General features: G+C 43.1%; 1 protein-coding gene across 1 annotated transcript in view; it reads right to left on the bottom strand.

Annotated features, from left to right (window-relative positions):
• Positions 1-2443: 2443 nt before the first annotated feature.
• TBX4 (T-box transcription factor 4) overlaps positions 2444-16267 on the bottom strand; it is a 128202-nt gene continuing 114378 nt past the window's right edge. The window contains exons 9-10 of the mRNA XM_058164113.1: positions 9305-9546; positions 2444-3089 (exon numbers count right to left, since the gene is read on the bottom strand). Of these exons, the coding sequence (XP_058020096.1) occupies positions 2464-3089; positions 9305-9546 (868 nt within the window). The 3' untranslated portion in view covers positions 2444-2463. The remainder of the gene's footprint in view (positions 3090-9304; positions 9547-16267) is intronic.

The raw sequence follows: 16267 nt of genomic DNA, 5'->3' as shown, positions 1-16267 counted from the left end.
GTATGTTTGAAACAAAACCAAAAAGTTAGAGAATTGAGGGTCACAACTAGATTCCTTTTACACCCAAGGATAAATCCAGTGGTGGGATTCAGCTGGTTCGGCTAAATTGGGACAAACCGGTTGTTAAATTGCTGGCTGGCCCCTCCCCTCCCCTCCCCTTCCAGGAGTCCCCACATGCCCTGTTTTGGCTCCCAGGTAAGTGCAGGGAGGCCTACTAGGCCCAAAACGGGGCATTGGGGGGGTGCTCCCCATGCGGCCCGTTTTTGCTCCCGGGGGGGGAGGGAGGCCGAGTGCTGCCTGTCACACACCCCTGGCCACGCCCATCATGGAAACACCCACCCAGCTGTTCATTAAGGCAGAGAACCGGTTGTTAAATTATTTGAATCCCACCACTGGATAAATCACGTAGCTTGTTGTCCAAACTTGGGCTTCTTGGGAGAAAAAGATGGATTTGGCATTTTCCCTATCCTAACACTCCAGGAAGAGCATTACGCTCCAGAACTCAAGATGTAGAGCTGTGTCGGGCTTCCTGGGTCGAAGGAGGAAGATATTGGAAGGCGGATTTTCCTGTTTTTTGAAAAAAAGAAAAGTGTTGTTTTTGTTACGTTACACCCTGCCCTCCCCAGAGAGAAAGCCCTTCCAATAGGTGACCAGCAAAACCCATTCCAACTTTGAAATCAGACGCGATTGGGGCAAAGCTTATCCGACAGTGTGACATCACCGCACAGATGCCCCCTGCTGCGTTGTTAACACTACTGTCACAATGACTGACATTGTGGAATGGGGCTCGCATAGTGGCATCATTGTTCACGCTCGGAGCCATATCTTGATTGCTGTCAATCAGGGGTATCAAACTCAAGGCTGCATTCAGGGTTGTGTTTGACCTCAGGGGGCCGGGATGGATATGGCCAGCTCAACGTCACTCATGTCGGGGGCGCCTGTGCCAGCCCAAGGCTTCTGCCAATGGAAACGGGTTCCTGAGCTCCATTTCTGACTGTAATGGCCTCTTGCAACCCTCCTGCGGCCCTCCCGCGCTCCATTTTCACTGGCAGAGGCACCATGACAGAGATGGGTTTCAGCAGGTTCTGACCAGTTCTGGAGAACCAGTAGCAGAAATTTTGAGTAGTTCGGAGAACCGGTAGTAAAAATTCTGACTGGCTCCGCTCCCATCTATTCTCCAAGTCTTCCAAGTCCCAGCTGATCGGGAGGAAATGGGGATTCTGCAGTAACCTTCCCCTGGAGTAGGATGGGAATGGAGATTTTACAGTATCTTTCCCTTGGAGTGGGGTGGGAATGGAGATTTTATAGTATCCTTCCTCTGCCACGCCCACCAAGCCACACCCACAGAACCGGTGGTTAAAAAATGTTGAAACCCACCACTGCACCATGGGCTGGTCCTTTGTTGTTTCCAAGACAGGCCCGCGGGCCAGATCTCAGCAGCCCGTGGGCCGGATCTTGCCCCCGGGCCTTGACTTTGACACCCCTGCTGTAGATGACCAGGCTGAGCCTGAGGGAGGGGTCAAACGCATCATCAGCCTCCAATCCTTTCATAGACACAAGAGAGCTAAATCCAGCCCATCCTGAATTCCACTGACTCTTATCTCCCGCCAATTTGCTTTGACCGTTAGTGGTTCAGATTCTTGTAGCGAGCATCAGCTTGCAATAAACCTTTATATTCATTGGAACTGCCTGGGCTTCCTGATTTTACCGTGCTTGACACTTGCCAGCAAAAAACAAACAAACAAAAAAAACCACCAGGCTGGCCTTGGGTTTTTTTGTTTGTTTTTTTTTTGCTGGTAAGTAATAATTACTGGAGAGCAAATCGGCTGCGGCTGAGAAAAAAAAATATGGTTTTTTGCTGCCCTCACATTTGAGAGCCCGAGTTATGTCAATCGACTTTTCTTGGCTAGACTGGAAGGCCCTGGTTTTGAAAGACAATCAAATGGTGCTTTGAGCATTTTAGGAACCGTAAGAAAAGGAGAGGCAGGGTCACAAGAGGAATTAGCCTAGAACCGTTATGTTTCCACAAACAGTCCAAGCCCAACCCCTCTTGAACTCCGTTGACTTTTTATCAAATGCCAATTTAATACTAAACGTTAGTTGACTAGATTCGGCTGTATAGGCACGAGCAATAAATCAGTTTAACTGGAACTTAATTTGTCGTCCTGATTCTTTGCGCCTGACAGGAACTTAGTGCGGGATGCGTCTCTCGAAGAGGGAAATAACCTGACTGGATCCCTGGGACGGGGTCCGAGTTGCTGAGCCAAATCTCTTCCACTGAACTGACCCCCCCCCAACCACCCCTCCCAACAAAGTTCCTTTGGCGTTGCGCAGAAAGTTCCCAACACCCACAGAAACACAGGTCTGCTTAGATGCTGCGGACGTGCACGGCATCCGCGGATATTCACACCGAATTAACTGTCCGGGAGCAGCGAATCGAATCCTCGCGACGACACGTGGAAATCATCCATCAGTCCAGTTGTCCACTGTGCCCACTCCTGAATGATACTGTAAAGAGGGTTCCCTGGACAAGGAGAAAGTCTGAGAGTACAGAAACTCGTTGGCCGCGCTTAAGTGGGGCGACGGGAGCTTCCTCTCGCCCATCCGTTCTCTGGGGAAGGACGATCCGGGAATTCTTTCGCGGGGTTGGGAGAGCTGATTATAGACGGCGAAAGGGCTGTTGCCCGGCGGCTGGGACCCTTGGCCGGCGATGGGTGGGAGGCGTGGCATCATGGTGGTGGCGGTGAAATGAGCGGGGAAAGGCTGGTACGGCACAGTCTCCATGGTCTGAACGCTGTAACTGGTGTAAGGTGCAACGGAGGTCCACATATTGCAGCTCAGAGGGGGAGGGGGAGGAGGAGGAGGAGGTGGGGGAGGAGGAGGAGGCAAATCTTCTACCCCCGACACGCTTGCAATTTCAGAGCCGGAGTACATGCACGCTTCCCGCGAGGTCACGTCGCTGCAGTACGCGGGGCTCAACATCTGTTGGTCGTAGGGCGGTGGCGACCGAAAGTAGGGGTCATCTCCGGGGGAAGAGGTCGGTTCCAAGTACGAGCGTTTGCAGGGTAAATCCAGATGCCGGGCCCCTTCTGTGGATATGGGAAAGAATTCTTTTTAATCCTTGGTTTTAATCGTACGGGTAGACCTGACCTAACGACATAATGACCCTTCAAAGTTAACAATGCACAAGTAGTCCTCGACTTATTACAACCACCACTGAGCCCAAAATTTCCCGGTCACAAAAGGTGAGCCCAAGAGCCTGGGGCACTGCCACTGTCATAATTACATGCCAGGTGTCAGAAATCCATGGAGGTGCTCAGTCATCCAGGTCATGGTTGTCCCAAAGGTGCTTTTTCAAGAGGCAACTGGATTTTCTTTGTTTTTTTCTTTGAAGAGGTTTTGCTTTTTCTCCAAGAAACTTAACATTACATAATAACAGAGTTGGAAGAGACCTTGGAGGTCTTCTAGTCCAACCCCCTGCCCAGGCAGGAAACCCTACACCATTTCAGACAAATGGTTATCCAACATTTTCTTAAAAATTTCCAGTGTTGCAGCATTCACAACTTCTGCAGGCAAGTCGTTCCACTGATTGATTGTTCTAACTGTCAGGAAATTTCTCCTTAGTTCTAGGTTGCTTCTCTCCTTGATTAGTTTCCACCCATTGCTTCTTGTTCTGCCCTCAGGTGCTTTGGAGAACAGATTGACCTCCCTCTTCTTTGTGGCAGCCCCTGAGATATTGGAACACTGCTATCATGTCTCCCCTAATCCTTCTTTTCCTTAAACTAGACATACCCAGTTCCTGCAACTGTTCTTCCATATGTTTTAGCCTCCAGTCCCCTAATCATCTTTGTTGCTCTTCTCTGCACTCTTTCTAGAGTCTCAACATCTTTTTTACATCGGGGCGACCAAAACTGAATGCAATATTCCAAGTGTGGCCTTACCAAGGCATTATAAAGTCGTATTAACACTTCACATGATCTTGATTCTAACCCTTTGTTTATGTAGTCCAGGCTTTTTTAGCAGCTGCTGCACACTGCTGGCTCATATCAAAATGGTTGTCCACTAGGACTCCAAGATACTTCTTCGGTTCTGACCGGATAGTGGAAAATGGAAGGATTTATATTCCTTCCAGACAGCTGGTCCTTTGCATTGTTTTTAGAGGGTCGTTGAGGCCGCTTGGAGGTTTATCTGTGATGTCAGGGTTTGAAAGAAGGGTCAAAGGGGCCATCTATGTCCAAATTGAGCAGCCCTCTCTCAACAGAGGGGGAGGGATATGACATCATTATTCTCCAGTCTACGACACGGTCCTTCCCGCAGTTCCAAGAAGGCTCCACACCCATTTGCACCACTCAGGTGACTCTAGGACACAGAAAAACCTCCAAGCAACCTCAACGACTCTCTAAAACGATGCAAATGACCAGCTGTCCGCAAGGAATATAAAATCCTTCCATTCCCCACCTTCCAGTCAGAGCTGAAGAAGCTTCTTGGATGAGAAGCGAAACGTCTTCAAAGAAAAAAACCAGAAAGTCCAGTTGCCTCCTGAAAAAGCACCTTTGGGACATGCCAGGTGTCGGCACCTGAATTTTGCTCACGTGACCATGAGGATGCTGCAGCAGTCTTAAGTGCGAAAAACGGTCGTAAGTCACTTTTCTTTAGGGTTCTTGTAATTTCCAACGGTCACTAAGTAAATGCCTGTAAGTGGAGAATTACCGGTAGCTTCTTCTCCTTACTTAAAACTATCAATTTTCCTATCGCCACTATTCCATTCTTTACTTTCCATTCTTCTATTTGCTTAACAACAGCAGCAAGCATGGTTGTAAAATGGGGCAAAACTCAACAACCCTCTTGTTTAGCAACAGAAATTTTGGGCTCAATTGTGGTTGTATGTTGCAGACTCTGTGTCTATTTTTGTTTTCTATTTGGAAACCGCTTTCTGGACTTTTTGCTCAAAACTGGGGGAGTGGAATGAAACTGATTTTAGGTTTTGATTATAGAAATGTTGTAAAATGTAAAGAAAAAGGACGAAGCTGTATTATTATTTCTGTAATTTACAACAATGAAGTAAGTCAGAAGTTAGTCCTTTTTGTCTCTCTTTGCATTTTTCTCTTTCCTTTGCTTACCGTAGGGGCCAATTTTGTGGAAACCTTTTGGGAAAAGTGTATTTTCTAAAACTAGCTAATAACACCACTTTTTTGGGGGGAGTAGTACTATAAAATTATGTATCAATGGAAAGATAACTTAATCAAGAACGTAATGCAATAACTTTCATGAAGGATTTGCTATTAGAATAGCAGTTACAGTATAAAGACGAAAAGTGAAACATGCAGAAAAAGTGAGATATACAAAAATTATCACCATGTCAGTTAATACTGCGTTGGGTAACCTTTAGCATGAATTAGAGCCTTACAACTCTTCCCATGGAGCAAACCAAATCTTTTAGTTCTGCAGCTCTTATCATGTGAAACCAAGATTGAATGATTGCTTCTATTAACTGGGTTTTATTACTGGGTCACTTCTGACTAACAAGTTTCTTTAGTCGGTTCTATAGATTTCCAATTGGGTTAAGGTCTGGGCAATTCCCAGGCCATTCAAGATTATCTTGAAACTCCCCCCCAAAAAATGGTGTTATTAGCCATCAAACCTCAAAAATACACTTTTCCCAAAAGGTTTCCACAATTTTGGCCGCTACTGTATTTTCCTAATTTTTGTTTCTTGTATATTTTTATCTTGTAATGAAACTTAATTAAAACAAAATTTAAAATAGAAGAGAATAGAATTCTTTATTGGCCAAGTGTGATTGGACACACAAGAAATTTGTCTTTGGTGCACACGCTCTCAGTGTACATAAAAAGAAAAAAAAAATACATTCATCAAGAATTATAAGCTACAACATTTAGTGGTAGCTCCTCTTTTCTTCTTTCCCCAACTTAAGCTTAGTTCCTTCCAGTCTCCTTATGCTACGAAGTTAGTCCTTGACTTACAACCGTAATTGAGCCCAAAATCTCTGTTGTTAAGTGAAACTGTTCTTAAGACAGTTTTGCCCCATCTTACAACCTTTCTTGCCTCGTTGTTAAGTGAATCACTGAGTAACTGTCGTGTCCCACTCCTCCGCTGACGGCCGGGTCAGGGAAATCCGAATCAGGCGTGCCTCTGCAGCTCTGCCAAAGTCCTAGCAAAGTTCTCAAGGCAGGCAGGAGACCAGAAAGTGACTTCAGCAAGATATGTTCGACTTTGCCTGACTCAGAGAATGCCAGAAAGCAGATCCTTTATATAGGCCATGGGGTGTGGCTCCATGACTCAGCACTTATCCAGGCCTGCCTCTCCCTTCCTTCTGACGCCGCCGCCTATCAATTCTTCTGAAGCGAGGGTCACTCCAGTCGGCAGCTGTTGGTAATTGACCTCCCTCAGGCTCACATGCTGTGGGGGAGGGGGAGGGGTCTAGTTGCTCCGTTTGCCTGGGCATGGAGCCAGGGCTGGGGCCGGGAGGTGCTTCCTCCTCCTCAGCCTGTCTGGGCATGGAGCCAGGGCTGGGGCCGGGAGGTGCTTCCTTTTCCTCAGCCTGTCTGGGCATGGAGTCAGGGCTGGGGCCGGGAGGCATACTAGGACATTCCTCAGCGTTCGGAAGCAGATAAGAAGGCCCCGGCTGCGGTGAGAGTGGGCAAGACACAACAGTAACACGGTTATTAAGTGAATCTGGCTTCCCCATTGACTTTGCTGATCAGAAGGTCATAAAGGGTGATCATGTGACCCCGGGATACGGCAACTGTCATAAATATGAGTCAGTTGCCAAATGCCTGGATTTTGATCACATGACCATGGGAATGCTGCAAACGTCATAACTGTGAAAAACAGTCATAAGTCACTTTTTTCAGTGCCGTTGTAACTTTGAACCAGAGTGGGTATTCAGCTGGTTCGCCCAAACCGGTAGCGGAAATCACAGGTGGGCCCGCCTCAGCTCTATCCTATTTAGGTATGTTTTTGAGGCCAGACGCAATGCGCAAAAGGCGCGCGTGCGAGAAAAGCGCATGCATGGAAGGCCAGGTATATGTGTGGAAGGTAGGCATGTGCGCGAACCGGGCGCGCGCGCACACACACAAAGCAAGCATGCGCGGCGAACTGGTAGTAACATAATGTGAAACCCACCGCTGCTTTGGACAGCCACTAAATGAACTGTTGTAAGTCGAGGACTATCTATAGGTGATAGATTGATTTTATGCAAAACTAGGTGGCTTAGTGGCTAAGGCGCTAAGCTTATGGATCGAAAGGTCGGCAGCTCAGCGGTTCGAATCCCTAGTGCCGTGTAACAGGGTGAGCTTATCCCAGCTTCTGCCAACCTAGCAGTTCGAAAGCATGTAAAAAATGCAAGTAGAAAAAATAGGGACCATCTTTGGTGGGAAGGTAACAGCGTTCCTTGCGCCTTTGGCATTGAGTCATGCCGGCCACATGACCACGAAGATGTCTTTGGACAGCGCTGGCTCTTCGGCTTTGAAAGGGAGATGAGCACCGCCCCCTAGAGTCGGGAACAACTAGCAGCTATGTGCGAGGGGAACCTTTACCTTTACCTAAATTTGTTCACTGCTTCTTTTTGGCATAGATAGTCCTTAACTGTATAGATTAATTTTTCTTTTTAAAAAATTGATCCAGACCGTAATAAATTGCTTAAGAAACTACCATGACAGCCGAATCTCATCCCCTTATTTTATTCCTCAAAGGATTTTCCTCGTTAGTAAAAAAAACAAAAACAAAAAAGACAGAACGCAGCCAGGATCTAGCTAATCCTATCAATCTTAGTTTCCATGAGTTTGTTTTCATCATCTGAGAATTTCAGTGACTTGAACGGCCCGCCGTTTCCTCGTATCCAACGATGACTTTTTGCAAACTTTGACAAGGAACATGCGGCAACGTTTTGATAACTCCTGCTTTTGACAAGTTCAAGGAGCCTTAGCACAAACTTATTGTGAGTGGATTCCAGCAACAACAACAGGGCTTTACATTTGCCAGGAGTCCTTGTTGAGGAGGCTGGAGAAATCTTGCAAGATAAAACTAAGACTTACTGATTAAAAACAAAAAAACAAAAAAACTACTTGCTCAGAAAATATCTCCTTTCTTATCTGACAAGGTTCTGGGGTCAAGACATTTTGCTAACGGTTATGAGTTGCCCTGAAATGCTTTTTAAAATTGTTGTTATTAGATTTACACACACACACACACACACACACACACACACACACACACACACACACTTCTCAAAGTAGTGAATATGCGTAATACTCCTTTCTCATCCTATTTCCCCATAACAACATCCCTGTGATGTAGGTTGGGCTGAGACAGAAAACCTGGCCCAAAGCCACCCATGCAGTTACTAGAACTAAGGCAGGACTAGAACTCACGGTCTCCTGGTGATTGGCCCAAAGTAACCTTTCATGCCTAAGGCATAAAAGGTGAGTCTAGAACTCACGGTCTCCTGGTGATTGGTGCAAAGTCACCCTGCCAGCTTTCATGCGCAAGGTGAGACTAGAATTCACAGTGTCCCTACTCATTGGCCCAGAGTCACTTAGCTGGCTTTTATGCCTAAGGCAGAACTAGAACTCACTGTTTCCTGGTGACTGGCCCCAAAGTCACCCAGCCAGCTTTCATGCCTAAAGCAGAACTAGAAGTCACCATCTCCTGGTGATTGGTCTCAAAGTCACTTAGCTGGCTTTCATGCTTAAGGTAGAACTAGAACTCATGGTCCCCTGGTGACTGACTCAAAATCATCCTAAGGCAGAAGTAGAACTCACAGTCTCCTGGTGACTGGCCCTCAAAGTCACCCAGCCGTTTTCATGCCTAAAGTGGAACTAGAACTCACTGGTCTCCTGGTTTCTAAGCCAGCACCTTCACTACGATGCCAAGCTGGCTCCCTTATATTGAAAGTGAATGGCACAAATTAATTTATTTCGATCAAAGGGTGGCCATATTAATGATTAATAACTATTTGTAGACCCGCTATATAAAGGGGAGGGAGAATTTATTGTTTTCTCTTTTGTTTTAAGCATCCAGATGGGGTAGATTTTATCCTGTACGCTTAACGTTAATTTTATTTGATATTTGGGTTACTTTTTCTTTCTTTTTTTTGGTACACCAATTTTTTTCCCTTTTTCGTTGATGTTAGTGCTGGATGCATGTTGGTTTTGTTTTGTTTTTCTTGGTTTGTTGGTGTTTCTGTTTTGTATTTTATTTTTTTATGATCCAAGAAAATAAATCTATTTAAAAGGCAAAAATATCTCCTCCCCACCCCACCCCTGGATTCATCTCCTTGCCTTACCTCTCCGTTTCAGACAGTGGTAGAAAAGCCCAGACTCCCTTTGTGCCGGGAAGCTGTTCAGGGGCAGGTCCTGAGCATCTGAGCTGGCGAATTGCATGTGGGCTCCGTTCTCGTACTGGTAGTGATGGAGACCTTGTTGGCTTCCGTGAGGCGGACTGAGGTCCGATTTTGCTGAGAGCTGACCGTGCGTGGAGACCAACCTCTGCCTCATGATGGTCTTCGAGATCACGGGATACTCTTTGCTGCAAACGTTAGCGGAAATAGAGTTAGAATTAGAGCCAGGAGGGACCTTGGAGGTCTTCTAGTCCACCCCCCACCCTGCTCAAGCAGGAGAACCAATAGCATTTCAGAGAAGGGCCTGTCTAGTCTAGCCCAGCAGTCACTAACTGAGAAAATTTGGGTGGTCCACAGAAAAATTATTTGCATTTTTTAAAATATTGCACTAAATCCGGGGTCCTCAAACTACGACCCCTGGGACAGATACGGGCAATGAACGTTTGTGTTGCTGCAGAGAGTCTCCTCCTTTGGGGTCTTTTTGTGTGGGTCAGAAGGGGGCAGAAATTCTGACTTGGGGTCTGCTTCAGCCTCCTGGTGCGGGACTTTGGGCAAAGGCTGGAGGGAAGTGCTGCTGGTGGCGAAGAGCCGGAGGGCCTTGTTCCAGTGGGACTGCCTCATGGCCTGGAACTGGCTGACCATCTCAGCCCGCTGAGCCTCCAGGCGCCGTACCTGGCCTTGCACTCCTGCAGGTCTTCCCTCTGCTTGGAAAGCCTATGCTCCTAGTCCTCAGTGAGATGCTTCTGCTGAGTCTCCTTCTCGGTCAGATCCAATTTGAACTGAGCAGCTGTTTTGCCAACTCTTTCTTGTTGGGGCCCTAAGGAGCCCGGGCGGGCAGGCGAGGAGTGGCTGGCAGGCGAGGGGTGAGTAGAGGCGCCCCTCGATGTAAGTGACATTGAGTTGGCCACGCCCGCCCAGTCATATGACCACCTAGCCACATCCACCCAGCCGGTCATTAGGCAGATCATATTAGTGGTCCGCGGGATTTAAAATTATGAATTTAGTGGTCCCTGAGGTCCGAAACGTTGGGGACCCCTGGTCTAGTCTCTTCTGAGAAAAGAAAAGTGATGGAGTTTCTTGGATGACAAACGAAACGTTTTATTCTTCTTCCTCAAAGGGGGGAAAAAAGTCCAGCTGCCTTTTGAAAACGCACTGTGTCCTAAAAACTATGACCTGGAGGATGGAGAATCTTCACAGAAACAGAGAGGAGGACTTTATCCTCAAAGTGATGATTCAAATAATTTAACAACCGATTCTCTGCCGTAATGAGTGGGCGTGGCCATGGTGGGTGGGCGTGGCCATGGTGGGCCTGGCCAGGGGGTGTGACAGGCAGCATGTTGTGGTCCGTCAGCAGCCTACGGAGCTGGCAACGGAGTCGGACAGCGATGAGGCTGAGGTGAGGCCAGGACCATCGGGAAGTGCGGAGTCCAGAGCCTCCAGAGGCTGACAGTAGTGAGGCAGAGGAACAGGAGGAGCCTGTTCCTAATGCACGCATGAAAAGAGCTGCCAGAAGGCAAAAGCAGCTTAAGCAGAGAGGACAACTCAGGAGTAGGGCCAAGAGATGATTGGCCCCTCCCATAAGGCTTAAAACAAACCAGCAACGGCCTTTGGGCTTTGCCGGAAAACAATGTTGGTAACTGCGTCTTCTGCTTCGTCTTCTGCTTCGTATATGTCTTTGTTTTTGTGGCTTCTGGACCTACACCGAAACTGACATTCGCTTTAGAACATGGATGTCAAACTCAAGGGCTGTGGGCCGGATCTAGCCCATGGGGAGCTTAGATCCTGCCCGTGGGGCCGGCCTGGAAATATCAAAGGACCAGCTAGCGGTGCCTCTGCTGGCCAAAACGGGGCACAGAGGGGCGTACACAGCTCCCCGGCGGCCCATTTTCAGCCGGCAGAGTCATGCAGGAGGCCATGGAGGCCAAAAATAGGCCGCGGGGGGACATGTGGGCCCCCCCCGGCCCCGTTTTGGCCAGCAGGATACTGCAAGAGGTGTCCATCCTGTGTCCACCCCCTCCCCTCCCCGCCCCGCCCCCCACCGGCACGCAGCACATTGCTGATCTGGCCCTCAAAGAAATCCAGTTTGACACCCCTGACTTAGAATATAATTTTTCGGGGGCGTGGCCATGACCGTGGTGGGGTAAGGACCTTTCCTTCACTTCACAGGGCTTATTAATGAAGATTTATGAGAATTTATGCCGTTTGGAATGCACTGTTATGGATGAAAGTTAATAAATCATGAGGTGAAAGTGTTAACAGCCCAGCAGATTGAATTTAAAACTGGTAGGTCATCTGAAACGGCTTGAATTAAGGAGTTTCTACAGCGTGGAATGACCGAGCCGGCAGACACGTTAAGTTGGAATAAATTGCTGTATTTTGTTTTTCCAAAATTAACTATCGTGTTCTGTGTTAAAAAAATTTTTTTCTATTGCTGAGGCTAAGGAGTGAATATTAAGGACTGAATCTGATAATGAGAAGAATTTAATATACACAGAATTTAATTGAAGAGAAGAGAAACTGATTTTTTGTTGGATTGTTTAGCAGCAAGAAGATTTTACTGAGCGGATAATTTTTTCTTTATTTTTTTTTTCTTGAGAGCAAATTAATAGCTTGTTTATATTACAGGAAAAAAAAAGGATTCTGCTTCGTTTAAGTTGCTTTGTCTTTCTTTCTGCTTTGCTGACGTGGAGGAAAAAATGGCGCTGATTAATGTTAGCTGTGAAGTTCTGTGTTTCTTTGTGGAGTATCCTTGAACTTGAGAGATAACAGTGCATAAGCCGCTTCGCTTCAATTAAAAGACTGTCGTCCTTTGATCTTCACTAAGACCCTCTGTAAAATTGGTTTGGAATCCTAGTTTGGAAATTTTTTTGGTTTTTTTCAAAATGACTCAACAACTTTCAGAAACGCAGCAACTTGCTGCAGCTTTAAATAAAATTGGGGAAAAAATAGCAGGACTATCAGAGCGTATAGATAATTTGACATTGAAACTGACATCCGAAGTGCAAAATTTGAAGCAAGATATGAATGATAACTTTGTTAAACAAAAAGAGGAAATGATAATGATTAAAGATGAAATGGAGCAGATGCATGTGCATGAGGCAAAAGTAGATCGGCAAATTGGCAAAATATTTTATAAAAATGAGCAGCAAGATAAGAGAATTTGTCTTTTGGAAGAAGAGATGAGGAAATATAATTTTGTTATCAGAGGAATCTCGGAAGAAAAGGAGGATAAATTGAAACAGCGGGTTCTGAAATGGATTAATGATTTGGATACGCAATTTACGTTTACAATAGCAGACCTGGCAAGTGTTTTTAGAATTGGATATAGAAGGCAAAATGGTTCTAACAGGAATGTGCTTGTCAGGTTCGCAAATCTTGGTGATAAGTTGGAAGTTATGGCCAAGGTGAGAGAGTTGGGAGATGCTTTGAAGTTTGAAGGGAAGACTATTCAAGTCTTCCCGGATATATCAAGAGAAGAAAGGGCATGGAGATTTTTTTTAAAACCAATTACAAAAGTTTTGAGAGATAATGGAATTAAATACAATTGGAGGCCACCACAACAATTGAAATTTTTTTATAAAGGAAGGATGCGTACAATCACCCCAGATATAGATGCATTATTATATTTACGGGAGCTTGGACTGATTGAGATGGAGGATTTAATGGAGATAAAAGATCAAATGCTTCAGATGGGTGGAACATACGCGGAAACATCAATCTCAGAAGAAGAAAAAGGGGCTATTGGAGGGCAAGACTCTAAAGGGTTAAAGAGGAAAGAAATATCACCTGTGTTGGTTGAACAGAAGAAGAGTCGTGAGGATACAGTAGGAGAAGAAGCAGATAAGAGTCTTGGAAAATACGAAGCTGAATGCGGGTCATCGCTATCTTTTTTTCTGAGTGATGAATTCAAATAGACAGCCCGAAAGAAGTGGCCCGGGCATTGGCACGTCCCCTCTCCCCCATTCTCTTTATAGAGGCGAAACCGATGAGGATGTGGGGGAAGAAGATTGTTTGTACTTTATTGTTTGTTTTGTTTTTTGTTTTTTTCTGTTTTCTTATTGTTGTTTATATGTAGTTTAATGTCGGGTGGTGGGCACAGAAAGGAAGATGCGGGGATAGGATTAAAAAATTTATATTTTAAATGGGAGTTATAAAAATAATGTCATGGAATGTGAAGGGTACAGGGAATCAGATTAAAAGAAGAAGATTGGAGCTTAAGATTAAAAGGGATTTACCAGATATTTTATTTTTACAAGAAACCCATCAGAAATCTGAAGATTCAAATAGAATGTATATAAAAGGTATGCAAATATATGAAAAAGCATTTGGAACTTCAAAAGCTAGAGGAGTTGCAACACTGATATCAGATAGGGTGTACTTTGAAAAACATAAGGTAATTTTGGATGAGGATGGAAGATATGTAATAATTGTTGGAAATCTTAATGAGGAAAAAGTGACACTTGTTAATTTATATTTACCGAATGAAAACAAAGAGAATTTCTTGAAAAATAACAAAATTTTGGAGAATGAAAGTGTAGGAAAGTAATTGTGGCTGGGGATTTTAATTTAATCAGAGATAAAATAGACAGTACTAATCCCACCCGCTGTGGAGGAGCAAATAAAATGGGGATTTTAAATATGTGGATGCTTCAAACGGTGTGGTTGATGTGTGAGAGAGGTTAAAGGAATTGAGAGAGTATACACTTTTTCTAAGATATATAATACATATTCTAGAATTGATTATATTTTTCTTTCTAAAGATTTGTTGAATAATGTGGATAAGGTAGATGTGGGAATTTTAAAGATTCTGATCATGCAGAAGTTATGGTGGACTTAGATTTTAATTTTGAGAAAAAGAAGCTATTGGAGATATGACGAGAAATTGTATAAAATGAAAAGGATAAAAAATGGATACTTAAAAAATTGGAGGAAAGTTGGAGATTAAATGATAACGGGGAGGTTAAATTTGAAATTGTTTGGGATGCGATGAAAGCGGTGTTTAGAGGGGAGAGTATCAAACTATCAAGTAGGAAATATAAAAATTATAAAATTAAAATGGAAAGGGATAAAATCAGATTAAAGAATTGGAAAATCAATTTTGCTTACTAAAGAAAAAAAATTCTTCAGGAGCTTAATATGTTAAGAAATAAAATGATAGAAGAAGATACAGAGTTAGTAAAAAGAAATTTGAGATTTTTAAATAGGAATTTTTTTGAATTTAGTAATAGAAATTCTAAATTATTGGCAAAGATGGCGAAAGATAAAAGAGAGAAGAGAGAAATTGGAGTTTTGATAGATGATAGAGGTATAAGATGTCATAAAATTAGAGAAATGTGAAGTGGTTAGAAATTTTTTCAGAATCTATATTCAAAGAAACCAATTAATCGGGAAAATTGCAAACCTATTTAGAAAAGTATGTGGTGAAAATTGATCAAACATATAAGGAATTGATGGAAGAAGATATAACACAAGATGAGATTAATGGAATAATACAAAATTAAAATGGAAAGAGATAAAATCAGATTAAAGAATTGGAAAATCTGAAGCTGAATGCGGGTCATCGCTATCTTTTTTCTGAGTGATGAATTCAAATAGAATGTATATAAAAGGTATGCAAATATATGAAAAGCATTTGGAACTTCAAAAGCTAGAGGAGTTGCAACACTGATATCAGATAGGGTGTACTTTGAAAACATAAGGTAATTTTGGATGAAGATGGAAGATATGTAATAATTGTTGGAAATCTTAATGAGGAAAAAGTGACACTTGTTAATTTATATTTTAAATGGGAGTTATAAAATTATAAAATTAAAATGGAAAGAGATAAAATAGACAGTACTAATCCTACCCGCTGTGGAGGAGCAAATAAAATGGGGATTTTAATTTAATCAGAGATAAAATCAGATTAAAGAATTGGAAAATCAATTTTGCTTACTAAAGAAAAAAATTCTTCAGGAGCTTAATATGTTAAGAAATAAAATGATAGAAGAAGATACAGAGTTAGTAAAAAGAAATTTGAGATTTTAAATATGTGGATGCTTCAAACGGTGTGGTTGATGTGTGAGAGAGGTTAAAGGAATTGAGAGAGTATACACTTTTTCTAAGATATATAATACATATTCTAGAATTGATTATATTTTTCTTTCTAAAGATTTGTTGAATAATGTGGATAAGGTAGATGTGGGAATTTTAAAGATTCTGATCATGCAGAAGTTATGGTGGACTTAGATTTTAATTTTGAGAAAAAGAAGCTATTGGAGATATGACGAGAAATTGTATAAAATGAAAAGGATAAAAAATGGATACTTAAAAAATTGGAGGAAAGTTGGAGATTAAATGATAACAGGGAGGTTAAATTTGAAATTGTTTGGGATGCGATGAAAGCGGTGTTTAGAGGGGAGAGTATCAAACTATCAAGTAGGAAATATAAAAATTATAAAAATTAAAATGGAAAGAGATAAAATCAGATTAAAGAATTGGAAAATCAATTTTGCTTACTAAAGAAAAAAATTCTTCAGGAGCTTAATATGTTAAGAAATAAAATGATAGAAGAAGATACAGAGTTAGTAAAAAGAAATTTGAGATTTTAAATAGGAATTTTTGATTTTAGTAATAGAAATTCTAAATTATTGGCAAAGATGGCGAAAGATAAAAGAGAGAAGAGAGAAATTGGAGTTTTGATAGATGATAGAGGTATAAGATGTTATAAAAAATTAGAGAAATGTGAAGTGGTTAGAAATTTTTTTCAGAATCTATATTCAAAGAAACCAATTAATCGGGGAAAATTGCAAACCTATTTAGAAAAGTATGTGGTGAAAATTGATCAAACATATAAGGAATTGATGGAAGAAGATATAACACAAGATGAGATTAATGGAATAATACAAAATTAAAATTAGGAAAGCTCCA

The sequence above is a fragment of the Ahaetulla prasina genome, chromosome 1, assembly GCF_028640845.1.
Source record: "Ahaetulla prasina isolate Xishuangbanna chromosome 1, ASM2864084v1, whole genome shotgun sequence".
In the NCBI taxonomy this organism is placed as follows: Eukaryota; Metazoa; Chordata; class Lepidosauria; order Squamata; family Colubridae; genus Ahaetulla; species Ahaetulla prasina.
This window is presented reverse-complemented; position numbering and strand designations above follow the sequence as displayed.